This window comes from Manduca sexta, chromosome 1 (assembly GCF_014839805.1).
Source record: "Manduca sexta isolate Smith_Timp_Sample1 chromosome 1, JHU_Msex_v1.0, whole genome shotgun sequence".
NCBI classification, from domain to species: domain Eukaryota; kingdom Metazoa; phylum Arthropoda; class Insecta; order Lepidoptera; family Sphingidae; genus Manduca; species Manduca sexta.
The window spans coordinates 2241133-2260479 of NC_051115.1; the positions used below are offsets into that span (position 1 = coordinate 2241133).

Here is a 19347-nt window from a genome sequence, read left to right on the forward strand (position 1 = left end):
CATATGTGCTAATATATATATGTTATGAGTTTTAAAATATTTTGAGTTAGGCGCTAAGTAAAATTATTTAATAATATATTATCACTAATAAATTAATGTAAATCGATAAATTATTAATGAGATCATCAACTAAAATTAATGACTAAATAAATGTATGTCCGTTGTATCAAATTTACTTAATTTCTGGACGTGAATAGTTTTTCTAAACATGGACGTAAACAATCCAATTGAAATAAAAAATAAATTAATTTGATATATACCTTAAACTATACATATGTAAAAATATAATTTGATTGTCATTCATGCAAATAAATATAACCGACGCTTCATAGGCAATCATATCTAAGCGACAAATATACCCAAAATTAAATATAAATATTTCGAATCGCCATATTTTTCTCGTCATTAGATCTAGGTTTTGTAGATCTAGGATAATTTTATAACATTATCCCCTTATTCATAGAAGTTTTTATCTAAGGATGGAGCATTGCTGGCATGGCAGCCTTCGCAGTGCATAGACATAAGGCCGATGTGATTGGCTAATATTGAGTTAAAACTTGAATCTAGTTGGCTGTCAGATAAACAAAACTGAGAAACAGACTTGTTATCGCAGCAATGCTCCGTCCTTAGATAAATAACGTCTATGAATAAAAGGGTAGATCTTTATAAAATGAAAAGTTTAATTGTTATGAATTTTCACATTAAAATCAAAACTTAAAACACTCTACTCAAAAATTTACTGATTTTCGCTTAGATATGTTTGCCTTTCAAGCTAATGTTCCTTGTTTGTGGAAACAATATATCAAATGACAGTTATGTAAAATGTTATCATATAAATATTTAAATTTTCTACCATATTTATTTTGTGCTAAAAAGCATGTTTTTACTTAATAAATAATAATTTAATAATCATGGGGCCTTCTTTTCTCAATCTAAAGCATTTTCTGAAAGGAAAATAATACATTTGTTAGATAATACTTCAAAATAGAGATAGGATAGAGCTTTTTTTATTATTTTTGTATGCATGACGAGACGAGCTTGCCGTTCGCCTGATGGTAAGCGATACGATCCATAAACAGAAGAAACACCAACACCTTGAATTATAAAGTATTGTTTGGTATTCCACTGCGCTCGCCTGAGACATGAGATATTAGTTACTTTGTGTAGTAGTTATACTGGCTACAATAACAGAATATACTAACAGAAATAGTACTTATCGAACATCGACTAAAAACTGTCGTAACAAAATAAATGTTGTACCTAAGTTTACTGGTGGTAGGTCTTTCATATGTGAGAGTCCTGGGTACCACCGCAATGTCTATTTCTGTCAAGCAATGTGTAGTCACTTGTGTTCCGGTTTGAACATTGTAGCCAGAGTAACTACTGGACATAAACTTAACTTCTCATGTCTCAGGATGGCGAGAATGGAATAACAAACAATACTTTGTGATTCTAGGTGTTGATATTTCTACTGTTTATGGGTGGTCGTATTACCATTAAATGGACTGTAAGCTCGTCTCGTCATTCAAAAAAAAAACTGGCCTATTTTTTTTTATTTGCTGCGAACTTCAATATAGACTGCAAGCTCGTCTCGTCATTAAAAAAATCAGATCCAAATTTTTTTTTTGATGCGAATTTCAATATGGACTGCAAGCTCGTCTAGTCATAAAAAAAAATCATATCCGACATTTTTTTTATTTTGACGTGGATTTTGACATCGACTTACCTGACCTCACTGGTTGATTGAGTTGAAGTATTTGAGCAGATCGGCGTCAGCTCGCATGACCCAGGCTGCGTTGAGGGCTATGGTGTCCAGCGCAGCGGCCGCGCCCCGATACTCACCGAACACCTCTCTGAACTGTGAGAAAGGATATAAATCCAGATCAGACGTATATTCTATAGACACGATTATAATAATAATATCAGCCCTGTATTATATACTTGCCCACTGCTGAGCACGGGCTTCCTCTACTACTGAGAGGGATTAGGCCTTAGTCCACCACTCTGTAGTGCGGATTGGTAGACTTCACGCACCTTCGAAATTCCTATAGAGAACTTCTCAGATGTGCAGGTTTCCTCACGATGTTTTCCTTCACCGTTAAAGCGAATGATAAATTCATAAAGAATACACACATGATTTTAGAAAAGTCAGAGGTGTATGCCCTTGGGATTTGAACCTGCGGACATTCCTCTCGGCAGTCCGTTCCACACCCAACTAGGCTATCGCCACTTACATATAAACTATTTGTTCAAAATCTGAACTAAAATGGCAACCGAAACGTCACTGTTGTAACCTATTTGTTCACTTGAACAACAAATAATTTTACTTATTTGACTAATATTATTTATTCAAATCCAAGTTTACACTTAGTCTCATGAGCGTCACTCCGTACACAACCACACGCTGTCAATATTGACCATACTAAAGCCAGTTTGAATAGATTACATTAAGCTAGTAAAGTGTACGAATTGCAGTACAGTACCACACGCTGTCAATGTTGAAATCATACTAGTCAGGTGTACGGATTGCAGTACAGTTGAGCCGAATACAGTGTATGGAACGCCAGATCTAGTACGTAGTACATTTAGGTCGATGGCGGTGGCCCTCTCCGGCGCTCTTTTTGCTTACCTTCTTAATTATTTACTTATTGTACCACATATCCCTGTACTGCCGTGTATCTATTACTTTCAGCCATCTGGTCCAGAGAAAATGGCTAAATAAAGATTTATCTTTCTTTCTTTTACGATAGGCATGGGATATCGTGGTGGAATTCTCAAACGCCCCCAAAATCCACATTTCATGCTGCCCTAGCGATACATATGTCGACTAGCGACCCGCCCAGGCTTCGCACGGGTGCAATGCTGATACTAAATACACTACAGAAAAACTGTGAACGTTGTATATAAAAACATAGCGGCCCGCTCTGACTTCGCTCGGGTATAACATAACAAAATAACACTTTTCTCCACTATTTAATGGATGTTATTATACATATAAACCTTCCTGTTGAATCACTCTATCTATTAAAAAAAACCGCATCAAAATCCGTTGCGTAGTTTTAAAGATTTAAGCATACAAAGTTAGGGACAGAGAAAGCGACTTTGTTTTATACTATGTAGTGATGTGTGGTGTATTTTATTACTCACCCTGTAATAATCGTAAGGCTGGTGCAGACACCTGGCGGCTGCTTGTAACGCGGCTGGCGGTAACGCTGGTTGAGGACTCAGAACGCGCCAGACTCCTGCCGCGCCACGCCATCTAGCCAAAGATAAATATTACCGTGAAGCAGAGGTTAAAAAAAAGTCTCATAGACCCCTTTGAAAATTTTGCTCTTTTCAGAACTAGTTTAAGGTATAAACAGTACAAGATAAACAGAAAAAATACAATAGGGTACCGGCCTCATTTTTTTTTCTTTACTATTATCAAATATTTACGTTGTATAAATTATAACACAGAAGGAATTATTAAAATCCGGTAAAAATCAACAAGTTATAAGTCTTTGAATTTCTGTGGAAGGGGTCATAAACAAGAAACAGAAAAGAGACGAAATACCCACATGTGACGTCATCGGGAATTACGACGCGTGCGAAAAAAAGAGATGAAGCGATATCTCCACATCGCGCCCACTTCTGCACATTACAATATTTTAAATATGAGTTACTGGCTCATTTTTTAACCAATTTTAATGCAGTTTTCGGAGGAGTGCTTCTTTTTCGTATTATTAACCATTACATATAGAATAATGTACAAAATCAAGCATAGGCCGGTCCCCTATTGGATTTTTATTTTTGTTTAGAGCAGTTCATTGTCCAGTTACCGTATATCTGATGTAATATTTTATGTGTTGTGGTTGCCTATAAAGGACTGTTCAAGTATTACGTAACGCAATTTTTGAAGATGTTTGTCTTCCCATGTAACGCGCCGTAACGTTTTCCTGTACGCCCCCGTCCCCCTCCAGATGTCATGTAACTCTAAAGTTACAATATTCTAATATTCACAATTATTTTACGCGAAATAACGGAGTCATTAAAATACCTTTGTTAATAAAAAAAAAACTATGTTACATAACGCTTTGTCCCCTCCCGCGCTTGTTACGCACCGTAACGTTTTACAAGAGCCCCGCTCCCCTGCAATTTGCGTTACGTAACACTTGAACGGCCCCTTAGGATGAACTGTTTTTTGTTTCGCTGAGAAATTGCATTAGAACTATTGCCCAGCCATCGAGGGAGTTATGTTGGAGTCACCGTGCCTTACAACCCCTATCAATATTATCTGCTTGTATTGATAGATGAAGTCATCATTATTATAATATAATAATAATACCAGCCCTGTATTATATACTTGCCCACTGCTACACGGGCCTCCTCTACTACTGAGAGGGATTAGGCCTTAGTCCACCACGCTGTAGTGTGGATTGGTAGACTTCACACACCTTCGAAATTCTTATAGAGAACTTCTCGGGTATGCAGGTTTCTTCACGATGTTTTCCTTCGCCGTTAAAGCAGGCGATTCACAAAGAATACACACATATTTTTTTAGAAAAGTCAGAGGTGTGTGCCCTTGGGTTTTGAACCTGCGGACATTCGTCTCGGCAGTCCGTTCCACAACCAACTAGACTATCGCCGCTTTTTATCATCATTATTGTCTGAAGGTAATTATTTTCCTTAGTGTAAGCTGCTTTAACGTTAAATTGGCGAATTATGTGTGTACCTATAATTTGGCATACATACTAGACTTTTAGTTTAAGCAATGCTAAATATGTAATTTTTTATATGTAAGCTGTGGGTATACCTTTTAATAAATACATAAATATAAAGTCAAGTCAACATTTTAGTACTTTACTATCAAAGCAGATAAATTTTCGTGGATCCCCGTCAACTCTACCGACCTTTAAAGGATAGCCTAGTTGGGAATGGAACGAACTGACGAGACGAATGACCGCAAGTTCAAAACTCTTTTTCAAAAGACTTTTCTAAAGTTATGTGTGTATTTGTGAATTATCGCTTGCTTTAACGGTGAAGGAAATCACACGAACGGAACACACTTTGTGAAAAGTGGAAGCCTTGGTTGCGCCTCTGCATACCACTTCGGGGATGAATACGTGGTGTTTGTTTGTTTTAGTAAGATATTACCTGCAAGCACTAGCGCAGAGCGTGGTAACCCACAGCTTCCATTCGCGCCCTCTCTGCGCCTCACTCGAGAGGGCTGAGAACGCGAACCTGTGAAAAAAATAATAAGGTAGTTTGATTTTGTATGTAGTAGAAAATAATACGAAAAATAAATACTTCTGTGATATCGGCATCTAAATCGGTTGAGAAATAAAGCTGTTATTCATATTTGAAATGTGTAAAAAAGTGCGCGCCTGAGGTTATGGCGTCATCTCTTTTCACGCACACAGCGTTATGGTTGGTGATACTCGGTGACGTCACCGTTTACTTTTAGTCTTATTTGACAGTTACCCCTTTCAACAAAATCAAAGTTTTATAACTTATTTATTATTGCGTGGATTTTGAAAAATATTTCTCCTTGGAGAATATGGCTGACATACATTTTATGTTACAAGTTTTTTATTTTACATCTACGGCTCCAGTAACTTATTTCAAGTATTATTTACAAGTATGTGGTTTCATTTAGTAACGCAATGTCAAAATGACCCTGTATAAAATTCCCCTATAATAGTGTATAAGTAGAGCTGACCTGCAAGCAAGCGGCGATAGCCTAGTTGGGTGTGGAACGGACTGCCGAGACGAATGTTTACAGGTTCAAATCTCAAGGGCACACATCTATGACTTTTCTAAAATCATGTGTGTTCTTTGTGAATTTATCGTTCGCTTTAACGGTGAAGGAAAACATCATGAGGAAACCTGCACATCTGAGAAGATCTCTATAGGAATTTCGAAGGTGTATGAAGTATACCAGCGTGGTGGACTAAGGTCTAATCCCTTCCAGTAGTAGAGGAGGCCCGTGCTCAGCAGTGGGCAAGTATATAATACAGGGTTGATATTATTATGTTAGCAGCCGACCTGTAGAAGAGCCAGTCGTCGGGCGCGGCGGCGAGCGCGGCGAGCAGCGCGCGGTGGTCGTGCAGCGGGCGCGGCGCCGCGTACGAGCGCACGAGCGCGCGCCAGCACGCGCGCCACGCCGCCGCGCCCTGCGCGCGCACGCCCGCCGTGAACGCCGCCTGCGAGCGGGACCACGGCGTTGGTTTTATAGGGCGAAATAATAAATGATTAGCCGTGAATTGTTTGATAACGTTTTATTTTACACACCACAATGACATAAGTACGTCCGGACGGCGTAGGGCCGAACCAAAGAGAGGAAGTTGCCAGTCAAAAAATATATTAAGTTATAATAAATCTAACACACGGGACTTACACATCATGATATCGACGGTTCAAAGGGGCCGTTCAAGTAGTACGTAACGCAATTTTTGAAGATTTTTAACCTCCCCACCGCCCCATGTAACGCGCCGTAACGTTGTCCTATACGCTCCCACCCCCCCTCCAAAAGTTACGTAACTCAAAGTTACAATTTTTTTTTAATGTTCACAATTATTTTACGCAAAATATCGGAAAGTCGCTAAAATAAAAAATAAAAATGTTACATAACGCTTTGTACGAGATCCCCCTCCCGCTCCTGTTACGCATCGTAACGTTTTACAAGAACAATTGCGTTACGTATTACTTGAACGGCCCCTAATTGACTGCACGAAATTAATAATTTATCTGGAATCTTAAATTGCGAACTATCTTTCGATTGGTCTCTTATCGGCGTGGCAATATCTTATCGCCTATCCTTGCATGCCTTCAATGATAGATCGCTGGCAATCCTTTCCCGATGCGTTCCCTCCCGACCATTCCATTTTATGCAAAATATTCCATTAAGAGAAAATGTACTTTTTGTATTTCCCATACAAACTATTCGTGTAAATATTTACCCAATTGCTAAAATAAGATTTCGAGTAATGAAAAAATATTTTTTGAATTTCAGAACGCCCTCGATTCGTACGTTTTCGTGATATTTGCGATACTACAATTAATATTTATAATATTCATATACTTTATAGTTCCCGCAACGGAAAAAGCTTTCTGTTGTTTCTTGCTCGCATAATAAAACAGTTCGTTTGTCTGGTATCCGTGTATAATTTCAACATATATCTACCTCTTGATATATCAGTGGTATGCTCTGATTCTTCTTGTACCACGCGTTGTATAGCTTCAGGGCTTGCTTGGTCACTTGCTCGTTGTTCCATTCCACTCCTGCTGTCAGCAGAGCGCCGCTTAGCCATCTAGAATAGTTTAATATTTTTTGATGATAAGCAAGAGCGTCGCCTGCCGATGGTCCAGGGGGGGCAAGTTGATATGGAGAATGAGAAAAGTATGAATTGTAGGTAAAGTCGAGAGCACATGTTCCTCCTTCACTCCCGCTTTAATAATCAAGAACAGAGCGTAATTGAGCGTACGGAATATTAGGAATGGAACTGGTGAATTCGTTCGAGTTTAAGAACCTCTAGGGGGGGGGGGGGCAAGTGATGTATTACATATTACAGTAAGTGACCCCATTGTATCTGATGGTAAGGAATGGAGTCCAATAGAATGTCGACAGATGATTATCCCTAAGCAACACAAAATAAATTTCGAGAAATATTCCCCCAAATATAATATGAATGTGCGGCCTAAACACTCTGCCATGTTCCATAAATGAGTATATAATAATAATATAGTGTGTTTACATTTTAAATAGGTAAATTTTTAACCCCCAAAATTTCCCTAATGGCGTTAAAATCCCCCCAAATTTGGGGCATACATTTTGACAACTGCGCGTCGACATTAGATAACTCACAGCTGATCCTCGCTAATTCCACCAGCCTCCAACTCCTCGTGTGTGTACACGTGGACCACCTTCGGATGGAGAGCGCTCAGGAGTTTGTTCAGATTAGGCCCTGATGATGTCAAGTGCAAGAGTTCCCTCCACCAGGACAGGTGGTTGAGAACAACGCGCCAAGGTGCCCAATGTTCTTCTGTTGTTAGACGTGCTGAAATATTTATTTATTTGTTTATTTATTTAGTAGTAGTAGTTAAAATGTTGCTAAAACTAAATAAAAGAAAAACAATATAATAAAATATAAGAGTAACACCTTCTTAAGGCAGTCACAACATGCACTATTTGTGATAAAAAAAGGATAATTTGCAAAATTATACACATACACTCTAATCGCAATTAAAAACAAAAGATACATACAAGTACTACTAAGTATTTAAAGAGAGAAATATAGCAATAGGAAGTTATTAAAATTGAACTATTTTTCGGATTTTATCACGGTTTTTATATTTTAAAGATCTCCTTTGTTCTCTCCTGGTTTAGAATATTAGCGATCCCTTGTATGTTTATCTTAGGTGACAGCTTGACATACGTAGGGATGAGTTTGTGGTCACAACATATCATTTGTCACGGCCCGACGCACACAATTAAGTGTGATAATGATAATAAATGATAATACCTCATGGTTCTCAATACACGGTCTATGAAGGCTCGCGAACATTTCTCGGCCTTCTTCCCTCTGCACATCCTAAAAAGGTTGCTTTTCCTTCCCCACACTTCCTTCAGATATCCCCTCCCAAATTTCCTCCAGGTCCCTGCAATCGCTAGGTTGATTCCAGTATGCCATTCGCAGGTTTCTCCCGATTTTGACTGCGGAGTCTGATACGTAAAAAGACTTACCCGCAGCAGCAATAGCCCGGCTTGCAGGCAGCCGTCCAGCTCTGCTCAGCACAAACGCGTCATCGAGTAACAGTGCTCGTTCAGCCGGCGCGCCGCTGTCGTACAGCGCGGCAGCACGACGAGCTGATAGCTCTGCCGACTGGAATGTACACATATCACACATTTATTCCCGAAGGGGTATGCAGAGGCGCGACTAGGGCACCCACTTTTCGCCAAGTGTGTTCCGTCCCATGATGTGAACAGGCGAGCCTATCGCTATGTTATACTGCGCAGAAAAACCCAAATAACACTGCTTGACCCGGGATTTGAACCTAGGACCTCAGAGCGCTGCCGTACAACGCGTGCAGTTTGTATGACCAGATATCGAGCATTGTACAATCTAAAATAAGTCATAATTGCCCACACGACCGTGCAGAGGGTCTACTTCGAAAAACGAACGTCGTTCGGAAACGAAGAAACGACGAACTTCGAATTTAACTTTACTACCAAATTACTTTGGATCCGTCACCGTTCTGTAGCTTACAGTAGTGGTAGGATCAATTATACGTATTTTTTTTTTTTGGAGAAAGCAGTGGAACTTTATCTTCGCAGATGGTTTTAAAAACCGATGGCGGAACTCCATGAGTTCTTACAAATTCCATGTCTGAAATACTGCGAGGAACGGATCGGATCCGTCGTCGAATCCGTCATCGGATCCGTAACACTTCGTAGTAACAAAACGTGCGATCCCTCATCAGAAACTACGGATTTCGTTTTTCAAAGTAGACGCTTAGGGATCAGCCTGTGTTTTGAACAGGCCGGCATTGGTCCGACTGATCAACATCTCTCATCAATCAATGCTCTATGTGGTCCCTACTCCATTTACCATCACAGTACGGTCACTAATAAAAGAATACGTACTACATACCTCCTCGTTAGTTCTGTCCTGCGGCGCCACTCGGTACAGCCCTCTCGCTCCAACGTTGTATCTCACCCACTTATGCTTGCCCAAGTCTGGTATCACCACTAAAAAATATAAAAAACTATATTACATAAACTAGAAAACTTTCTTGGGTCAGATCATCATTTTTGAATGGCTGTATGAATATATTCAACTCAGTTTCGCTCTTAAGTGCGATGTCAGCTGAGACGTTGTTTAAGACCAGCATCTTGAGATATTGATATTTAATATACAACAAAATTCAGGTCGTGTTAATAGGTACAACTTAGTTTAGCTCTCAAGTGTGATATCCTTTGAGACTCTGTTTAAGACCAGCATCTTAAGATACTTGATATTTAATACTCAACAAAATAGCCCTTATTGTTGATAGAACATAATATATCTTAAATAACACGTCCTATTATAACTCCATTATCAGGCTGAGTAGATTATATAATGAACTCTATGTTATACATGGTACCATTGACATAATGAACAGCAGGCCGGGCCTGTTTTTAAATAGTATTCGAAAATTAAGTAGTTTGTAGGTAGTACAATTTAGTTTCCATACAATTTATGTCCACATAACTCAATTAAGTATAAGCAGATGTTTATTCTTGTTAATTGTTTATTATATGTTTATAATTAGGGCATAGGTTTAAGGAATACAATCTAGTCTTAATGTAATTTAGTGCTTAAGTATTCTTTATCATGATTGTGTTCTGTGTTATGCCTTTTGATAAATAAAAAAAAAAAAAAAAAAAAAAAAAAAAGAACTCAGTTTCAATCTCAAGTGTGATATTAGTTGAAACGCTGTGTAAGATCAGGATTTTAAGATACTTTCTATTTAATACGGAACAAAGTATAAATGTACGAATCCCCCTCGCGCCGCTGTTACGTATCGTAACGTTTTACAAGATCCCTCTCCACCCAAAATTGTTACGTAATACTTGAACCCCTAAGTCAAAGAACTGTCAACAAACAAGTCAATAGTTTTAATTTATTTCAGTCCGCACTTTAAGTAATTAACTAGTATAATGGCGCAATGTACATACATAACATCACGCATTTATCCCCGAAGGGGTGTGCAGAGGCGCAACCAGGGCACCCTCTCGCTAAGTGTGTTCCGTCCCATGATGTGATAGGGGGCGACCCTATCGCCATATCGGGCACAAATTCCAGACTCCGGGCTGATACTGAGCAGAAAAACCCAAATATCACTTTGCCCGACCCGGGATTCGAACCCAGGACCTCAGAGCGCTATTGTACCGGACATGCAATACAACTACGCCACCGAGGCAGTATAATCTAGTTTTTATGCTTGTATATTTTATAATTAGCTTTAATATTGATTGTAATCTGTTTTGCGTCTTAATTTTAATAAAATAAAAAAAACTGATCACGTACTTTCAGTATCATTCATCCAGATCAGATTGACGACATTTTCCATCCATCGAGAGACGCGAACCGTTTTCGTCTCATTCACTAGCTCGTACCTGCCAAAGATAAATAGTTATATACTGGACATACCATCGATATATATGTACTACGTACTAGATTTAGCGTTCCGAACATTCACTGTGTTCAACTGAATTGAACTGCAATCCGTTCAAACTGACTTTAGTATGGTCAATATTGACAGCGTGTGGTTGTGTAAGGAGTGGCGCTCATAATATAAGAACTCGAATCTTAGTGTAAACCTGGATGTGAATAAAAAATATTAATCAAATAAGTAAAATTGTTGTTCAAGTGAATAAATAGGTTATAAAAGTGACGTTTTGGTTGCCATTTTAGTTCAGATTTTGAACAAATTGTTTATAGGGACGTTAATGTCTATAGAATATACGTCAATGGGAAATACCAAATTTGTGCTCTGAAAGTTATAACATAATAATAAGTCGTCTTGGTTGAAATGTAAAATATTTTTGTTGGTGGTAGGATATATTTTGTATCCGCCCGGATAGCGACCTTGCACAAGGTGTTAAAACCCGCCATAGTGGCACACGTGTGTTGCGTTCCGGGAACAGGCTGTGTATATCCAGTTCTAACAAGTATAATAAGGTATTTGACAATTCTTTTTATAACTTTTATAAAATATGTACTTCGTATAAATTATAAAACAGAAGAAATCTGATATAAAATCTACAAGTTGTAAGCCATTGAGATAATATAGTAGGGGTAACTGTCAAAAAACAGAAAAGAGACGAAATACTTGCATGTGACGTCAGCGGGCTTTACGCTGCGTGCGAAAGAGAGACGGAGCGATATCTGCACTCCACACACCCCTGCACGTATCAATATTTGAAATATGAATTACTGCCTCATTTCTTATCGAATTTTAAAGCTGTTTTCACAGAAGGATTTCTTTTTGTACTTATTGCTGTTTTATATTAAAAAATGCATAAAATCAAATATAGTCAAATACCCTATTGTGTTGACTGGGTAATCATCTCTCGTCAGTCGACATTCTATTGGACCACACTTATGATCAGGTGCAGAGGGGTCACTTTGCCGTGCTTTCATAGAAATACTTGCCTTCCTTTGGGATAAAGGTTTATAACTAGGCTCACCATAATTACGAAGAGCCAAACCGGGACGCAGAAGAGAAAGAGGCTCATTTTCATTTTGCTGCAGTCGTTATCACTCGTTTTCGCTCGCCTTTGTTTCGTCTTTGGCGCGGGTGGCACGGGCGGCGCGGCGGGGGAACGATTGGTTGGGGTGTCGGTGCTGTTCAAGTTTGACCGGGAGGCCGGGACAGGGATCTCAAACCGGGACTATCCCGGTCAAACCGGGACGTATGGTAAGCCTATTTATAAGAAACTCACCAAGTCCCATTCTGAAGGTTTTCGGTGGCATTCTTCCATCCCCTGGTAATGTTCTCCATGTCTTCATCGTAATCGTCTATAGGGCCCACGGAGAAGGTGACCGGTATAACCCATTTGGGTGGCGCTGGTTTCGGGGTTTTGGTGGTGGTGCGCCGCGTGGTTGCAGGTGGTACCGGCGTGGTGGTTGCGTTGTAGTCTTCTTCTATTGGTTCCGTGTAGTTTTCTGAAATTGGTGGTGTTTCAGTATTTCATGACTGCGTCGGTGGCGTAGTTGTGTGGTACTGCAGTTGAGGTCTTGGATTCGATCCCTGGATTGAGCAGTGGTATTGGATGCTACTGCTCGGTATTAGCCTGGAATCTGGAACTTGTGTCCGATATGGCGATAGCCTCGCTTCCAATTACATCATGGGCAATACACTCGGTGGAAAGTGGGTGCATCATGTGCACCTCTGCCTACCCTTTCGCAAATAAAAGGCCACGCGTCGCCAATTCCATTGATATCCGTGGAACATTCTCCAAAGATCCGAATGGTCGGGAACTCTCTTGTAAATTGAGATCCGTTATTTCCACTACATTCTGGAAACATCTAGATCTTTCGAGAACGTTCCATTACCTAACATTCCACATTCGGCATACGCTATTATCGGCTAATGCCAGTGGCCTTAAAAATATAAAAATATATCCTATATAATTGGGTAAGAATTAATTTGACGCTAATAAATCTTTCAAATTTGAATTAACGGTGAAAGAAAACATCGTGAGGAAACCTGCACATCTGAGAAGTTCTCTATAGGAATTTCGAAGGTGTGTGAAGTCTACCAATCCGCACTACAGCGTGGTGGACTAAGGCCTAATCCCTCTCAGTAGTAGAGGAGGCCCGTGCTCAGCAATGGGCAAGTATCTAATACAAGGCTGATATTATTATCATTGTGATCTTTAGAAAAAGTAAGTCACACAAAATTATTTAAAATGAAAAGACACTATATTTCATGCTCTTTACCAGGTTCGTAGAACAATTCGTCAAGGTCAGCCCTCAAGTTCAAGGTCAATAGGTAGTTCACCATCGCCGGCTCGGGCTCCGGCGGGTCTGCAGTCATCACGAACCTGGAAAGTATCAAAGAGGCCGTTCAAGTTACAGTTTTTGTATATTATCCTAAGTGCCTATAGTTATGTATCGTTACTGTTGTAAACTCTTATCAGCTCTAGTATGAACCCCTGTGGTTTGATAGATGCTATTTTTGTGTAAAAAATAAAAATAAAAGTATTACGTAACGCAATTTTTGAAGATTGTTCACCCCCCATGTAACGCGCCGTAACATTTTCCTGAACACCCCCGCCCCTCTCCAAAAGTTACGTAACTCTAAAGTTATATTTTTTTTCTAATTTTACCCAAAATAAAGGAAAGTCGCTAAATACCTTTGTTATTGTTTTAAAATAAAAAAACAATGTTACATAACGCTTTGTACGGAACACCCCTCCCGCTTCTGTAACGCATCGTAACGTTTTACAAGAGCCCCCTTCCGCCCAAATGCGTTACGTAATACTTGAACGGTCCCAAAGTTGCCAAAGGTCGCTTTCGTAAGCGAGAGACCACCTGTGATGGTACCAATAATGTTGACTGTTACCACTAGGGTAGCATGAAATGTGGATTTTGGAGAATTCCACCATGATATCCCTTGCTAATCGTAAAAGGTGCCGGAGAGGGCCACCACCATCGATATATATGTACTACGTACTAGATCTGGCGTTCCGTACACTCATTGTGTTCGACTCATCTGTACTGTAATCCGTACACCTGACTGGTATGATCAATTTCAACATTGACAGCGTGTATGAAGTGGCGCTCATAACATAAGTGAATAAAAAATATTAGTCAAATAAGTAAAATTGTTGTTCAAGTGAATAAATAGGTTATAACAGTGACGTTTTGATCGCTATTTCAGTTCAGATTTTGAACAAATAGTTTATATGGACGTTCGTGTCTATAGAATATACGTCAGGGCCACCGCAATGTTTTAGTTGGTATGCCGAACGTTGTATATATAGTTAGAGACCCGGCGGTCGCCTGAAGATCATCATCAAATCCAAGAAGCTCAACGTGTATTAAGACACGGTGACCTCAACATAACCGCTCAATCGTCCACACGAAGACTAGGCAGTAATAATAAGGTAAATAATGATTTCGTATGTTTACGCTAATGTTAGACATTAAACTTTTCGGATTCTATCGCGGTTTTTTATATTTTATTTTTCTCCCAACGTTTCGAAGACTTTGCAGCCCTCATGAGCCCCCTGTGACCATGGCCCGTCCCGTGGCGACAGAATCCGAAAAGTAGTTTAATTTTTATAAGTTACTTTCCCTGCAAAACCAAACAAAAAATCCATTACCGCTCCTGTTTCACCATCACGTCTGATCCCACAACAGTGGCGCTTAGGAGTGGGTAGCCGGCCCTCTCGCACCAGCCGTCCCACGCGTGGGCTTGCACCGACCCGTCTTCAGGGTTATCGCGTTGTAAGGATCGCCAGAGGTCTCTGGAATAGACGGAATATAGGTTATTTGGAAAGTAGTTGCATTTATTGCTTCTCGTCTTTGTGAAAGCATGACAGTAAGATACATTGAGTTTCTATGAATTTTATGTTATATTACAGTTTTTTTTAATTGGTTTTCTGCCTCTGCAGTGCTGAGGTCTTGGATTTAATCTTCATGTCGGACAATGATATAGAGTTCTCCTACTTAGTAATAGCGAGGACTCATGAATTTGTGCCCGATATGACGATAGGCTCGCCCCCTATCATGGGACGTAATACGTATTTCGAAGAGTGGGTGCACCAATTGCTCCTCTGCCTACCCTTTTGAGGATAAAGGGTGAGTGTGTGCGTAAAGTTCCTATGGATCGAGATGATGAACTTGGATCTTACCTGGCATCAGCGCTGGCGAATCGATGGTCCCTCAGGAGTCTGGCGAGGGCCGCCCTTCCGGCCTCCTCGCCAGCAGCCTCTATAGCCATGCTGACAATCGCGGCGCCCTGGAAGAGATTTTTAAAAAAGCTACTTGAAGTGTAGGTGAAAATCTCCCAAAGGGGACTCGAAACAACATAATATTATAAATAAATTTTGGCCAATTTTCTAGATACAACATTTCAACTTTCCGTCGATATAACCATAGTGGACTAGGAAATGTGTCGCGTTCTGGGATCAGCCTGTGTATGTTCCAACAGGCATAATTGTGTCGACTGAGGTGTAATCATCTCTCAGTCGACATTCTATTGGACCCCACTCTTATTATCAGGTCCAGTGGGGTCAATTTGCCGTGCACCATAAAAGACCATTACACCAATATCTTGTCAGTCGACATTCTATTACACCCCACACCACTACCAGGTGTGATGCACTGCAGTGCCCGCATGAAAAAAGAAGTTAAAACAGCTTTGCTCTTCCTCACATTGAAGAGAAGGTTACGTGTGCATCTTTATTCTAAAGCAGGGTGCCATGGTAACCTCTGCTCTATTTGTACTATATAACAAACTAGCTGACCCGACAGACGTTGTCCCGTCTTAACTATGAATTTGCAGCATTCTGTCAATCGCTGAAATTAACTTTTCTTAAATTTTCTAACGTTCCGCTCAACATCCTTAATTTTTTCTTTCATAAGAACCTTCTGACAATAACAAACACAACCAAAAAAAAAGTTAGTGAAATCGGTCCAGCCGTTCACGCGTCATGGCGTGACCAAGGGAAATAGGGATTAATTTTTACATATATAGATATGTCGACCATTTGAGACGAATTACCTTATGCAGAGATAGTTCGTCAGTCGCCGCTTCGATGTCAGCCCTTTCCAACCTTAAAGATGCAACAGCACGCACCGAATTACTTGAATCTAGCCTGAAAGCAAACCAAATAAATGAAGAAATAACTGACGTGACTCGCTCATGAACTCAGAAGGGTATATAGCAGTTTGATGGTGGTGGAATATATTTTATATCCGCCTAGACTACTGGACATCAAGAGGCCTTTGTGACGCGACATCCACCACCCATGAACTATGAAAATTATTTACTTAGTAGGTTGTGAATTATCGCTTGCTTTAATGGTGAAGGAAAACATCGTGAGGAAACCTGCATACCCGAGAAGTTCTCTATGGGAATTTTCGAGGGTGTGTGAAGTCTACCAATCCGCACTAGGCCAGCGTGGTGGACGAAGGCCTAATCTCTCAGTAGTAGAGGAGGCCCGTGCTCAGCAGTGGGCAAGTATATAATACAGGGCTGATATTATTATTATTATAATAGGTTGAAACTGGTCGGCGATTTCAACTACGTGAGTAAAACCGTGTTGATATCTACCAAGGAGTTCTAAGAATATATAGACGGACATTGGGAAGATTGACATACAAACATTTTCCGCTTATGTGATGGTTACTCAATCTACAGTAATAGCAAAACATCAATGTAAAATACTTCATATTTTTTCCATATCATGATTTGCATGTTTTTAATACGAGTATAAGCATAGCTTCTGTTAATATATTATTTTTGTATTACAGCTGGGGGACTTCACGCGGGTGGGTTTCAAGGCCAGTGTCCCATTCGGTCGTGCAAGCCATTTCGCGTCTGGATGCAACCGTACCCCGACCCTGTTCTATCTGGTTCCTCTATTATTTTAATAAAGATTTGTAACACGCCCTTGACTTTTACTTACCGTCCTAGTCACCGAGCAAGGTGAGTGGAATAGGTCAGGACGTAACAATATCGAAGGACGCTGTGACATCTTATCACACGGACATTTCAAACAAGACTTATTACCAATTGGTAATAACTTTTGGAGCAAACATTTGGTCCTGATGTTCAGTCTATACCTAACTATATAGTTTAATGTCTTTGCTATCTACTAATTCTTCATTCCAACTCACCTCAAAGCTGGTAGCACATGGTCTAATAGCAAAGCATCTTGCTGTTTCGAAGCCAGTTCTCTTAGTGGTGGAGATTTCTCGGCCAGGAGTGACGTCAGGGCCTCCATGAGCCACTGGGAACCCCACCAGCGAGGGGAGACGAGGCCTCCAAACCACTGGAGAAATAAAAACATGAGAATAAAAAAAGACAAAAAACAAAAAAAGATGGCGAATATCCATTATCTTGAATAGGGGGAAAGGAAAAAAAAACACTGGAAAAGAAAAGGTTCGGTTTTGGTGTGTTTTTCGAATTTTCTAGGCTTTTTTGAAAGGCAATATAATATCTTATTACTAATAGATATTAACTCTTGGTCTCTCGTGAATCGCCGGCGAGCCAAGACAGCTACATGACATTTGCGTGTGTCACGGGATTATAACCTTATATACTACATAATAAGGTTATTTTTCCGTCACACGCGTAAATGTCAATGTTTGCCGGCAAACATTCAGCTACCTCACGGGTTAATACGAATGTTTTTGAATATGTTTGTTTGAAGTAAACGCAGAAATAAAAACGGATTTAGATGTTATTTAGTACACGGGTAGATCATGTCTTGGACAAACAGGCTACTTGTTCTTCTGGTATTAGAAATGTTTGAAATAAGGATCTAATTTTTTAACTGAATAGAGCTGGCGTCAATATGAGGTTATGGATCGCTGTAGTTTTTAGGGACTTGTAGGAGACAATATTGGTGGTAGATCTCTCATATGTGAGAGTCCGCCTGGGTAGGTACCACCGCAATGTTTAATTCTGCCGCCCAGCAACAGTGTGTAGTCACTGTTATGTTCTAGTTTAAAGGACATTGTAGCCAGTGTAACTACTGGACATAATAACACTTAAGACCTCATGTCTCAGGATGGCGAGCGCAATGCAATACCAAACAATACTTTGTAATTCAAGGTGTTGGTGTTCCTACTGTTTATGGGCGGTCGTATCGCTTACCATCAGGCGAACGTCTCGTCATTCAATAAAAAAAAAAATATTCTTAACAGGGCGGAGCAGCTAGCAGCTATCAAGAGTTCAGGAATTCCAATATGTTCACTTACCTGTTGCGCCAACAGCCTTGCAATTGTCTTTGTGTCGGAGAGAGTTGAGGGAGAAAGAGTGATGAGACCCCAACCTTCGGAGTATGGGTTACTTCCCTCCACCACGACAATATCTGTGAAAATGTTTTATTGCTTTGTAATAGAAAAACGAGAAGGATAATTTATAAGTAAAAGAAAAAGAAATGAGATGGCAAGGACGGAAAAAAGAGAAAGGAATAAGGCTGAAGACCAGCTACAATTATGAAAGCATAATAATGCCAGCCCAGTATTATACACTGTCCCACTGCCCGGGCCTCCTCTACTATTAAGCCTTAGTCTACCAAATTGACCTAGTTTTGGCAGACTTCATATGGTCTGTATACCGAATGCACGCCCGCATAGGGGGACATTTGTTGCGGCCCTAGGCACACAGTTAAGTGTATACCTCATAGTTTTAACTACACATTAAGACCTAAGAGGGCTCGCGAACATTTCCTGCCCTTCTCCCTTCCTTCTATCTTAAGAGAGTTCCTTCTCCTTCCCCCACACTTTCGCAGATATCTCTTCCCATCTTTCCTTCAGAGCCCTGCAGTCGCTAAGACTAATTCCAGTATCTCATCTGCAGGGTTTCACACTTTCAAACTGTTGTAAATATGGTATATGTTCTTAGTAATTAAATAAAGTTAGTAAAAAGATGTTATTGACATGAGTGTTTATTTCGGACTAAAGAGAAGTAACTATGGCAAACAAAATACAATTAGTTCTAAAAATAGAACATATAAAAAATAATAAGTCACGACGAAGGTTACAATCTCCAACAGCCGCCCTTAATCGCAGTTGTGACAGAAACAAAACAAATAAAATAATTAAGTTTCTAAACCTAAGTTAACTACACATCGTTTGTGTG

At 39.9% G+C, this 19347-nt stretch overlaps 1 protein-coding gene across 1 annotated transcript in view; it reads right to left on the reverse strand.

Annotated features, from left to right (window-relative positions):
- Positions 1 to 726: 726 nt before the first annotated feature.
- The window catches only part of LOC115452607 (alanine/arginine aminopeptidase), a 40022-nt gene continuing 21401 nt past the window's right edge, over positions 727 to 19347 (reverse strand). Inside the window, exons 13-29 of the mRNA XM_037436508.1 lie at positions 18462 to 18574; positions 17376 to 17530; positions 16258 to 16351; positions 15386 to 15492; positions 14855 to 14998; positions 13467 to 13570; positions 12467 to 12689; positions 11049 to 11137; positions 9630 to 9727; positions 8723 to 8861; positions 7844 to 8036; positions 7163 to 7289; positions 6025 to 6182; positions 5134 to 5220; positions 3148 to 3259; positions 1727 to 1858; positions 727 to 944 (exon numbers count right to left, since the gene is read on the reverse strand). Coding sequence (XP_037292405.1) covers positions 1733 to 1858; positions 3148 to 3259; positions 5134 to 5220; positions 6025 to 6182; positions 7163 to 7289; positions 7844 to 8036; positions 8723 to 8861; positions 9630 to 9727; positions 11049 to 11137; positions 12467 to 12689; positions 13467 to 13570; positions 14855 to 14998; positions 15386 to 15492; positions 16258 to 16351; positions 17376 to 17530; positions 18462 to 18574 — 2069 coding nt within the window. The 3' untranslated portion in view covers positions 727 to 944; positions 1727 to 1732. The remainder of the gene's footprint in view (positions 945 to 1726; positions 1859 to 3147; positions 3260 to 5133; positions 5221 to 6024; positions 6183 to 7162; positions 7290 to 7843; positions 8037 to 8722; positions 8862 to 9629; positions 9728 to 11048; positions 11138 to 12466; positions 12690 to 13466; positions 13571 to 14854; positions 14999 to 15385; positions 15493 to 16257; positions 16352 to 17375; positions 17531 to 18461; positions 18575 to 19347) is intronic.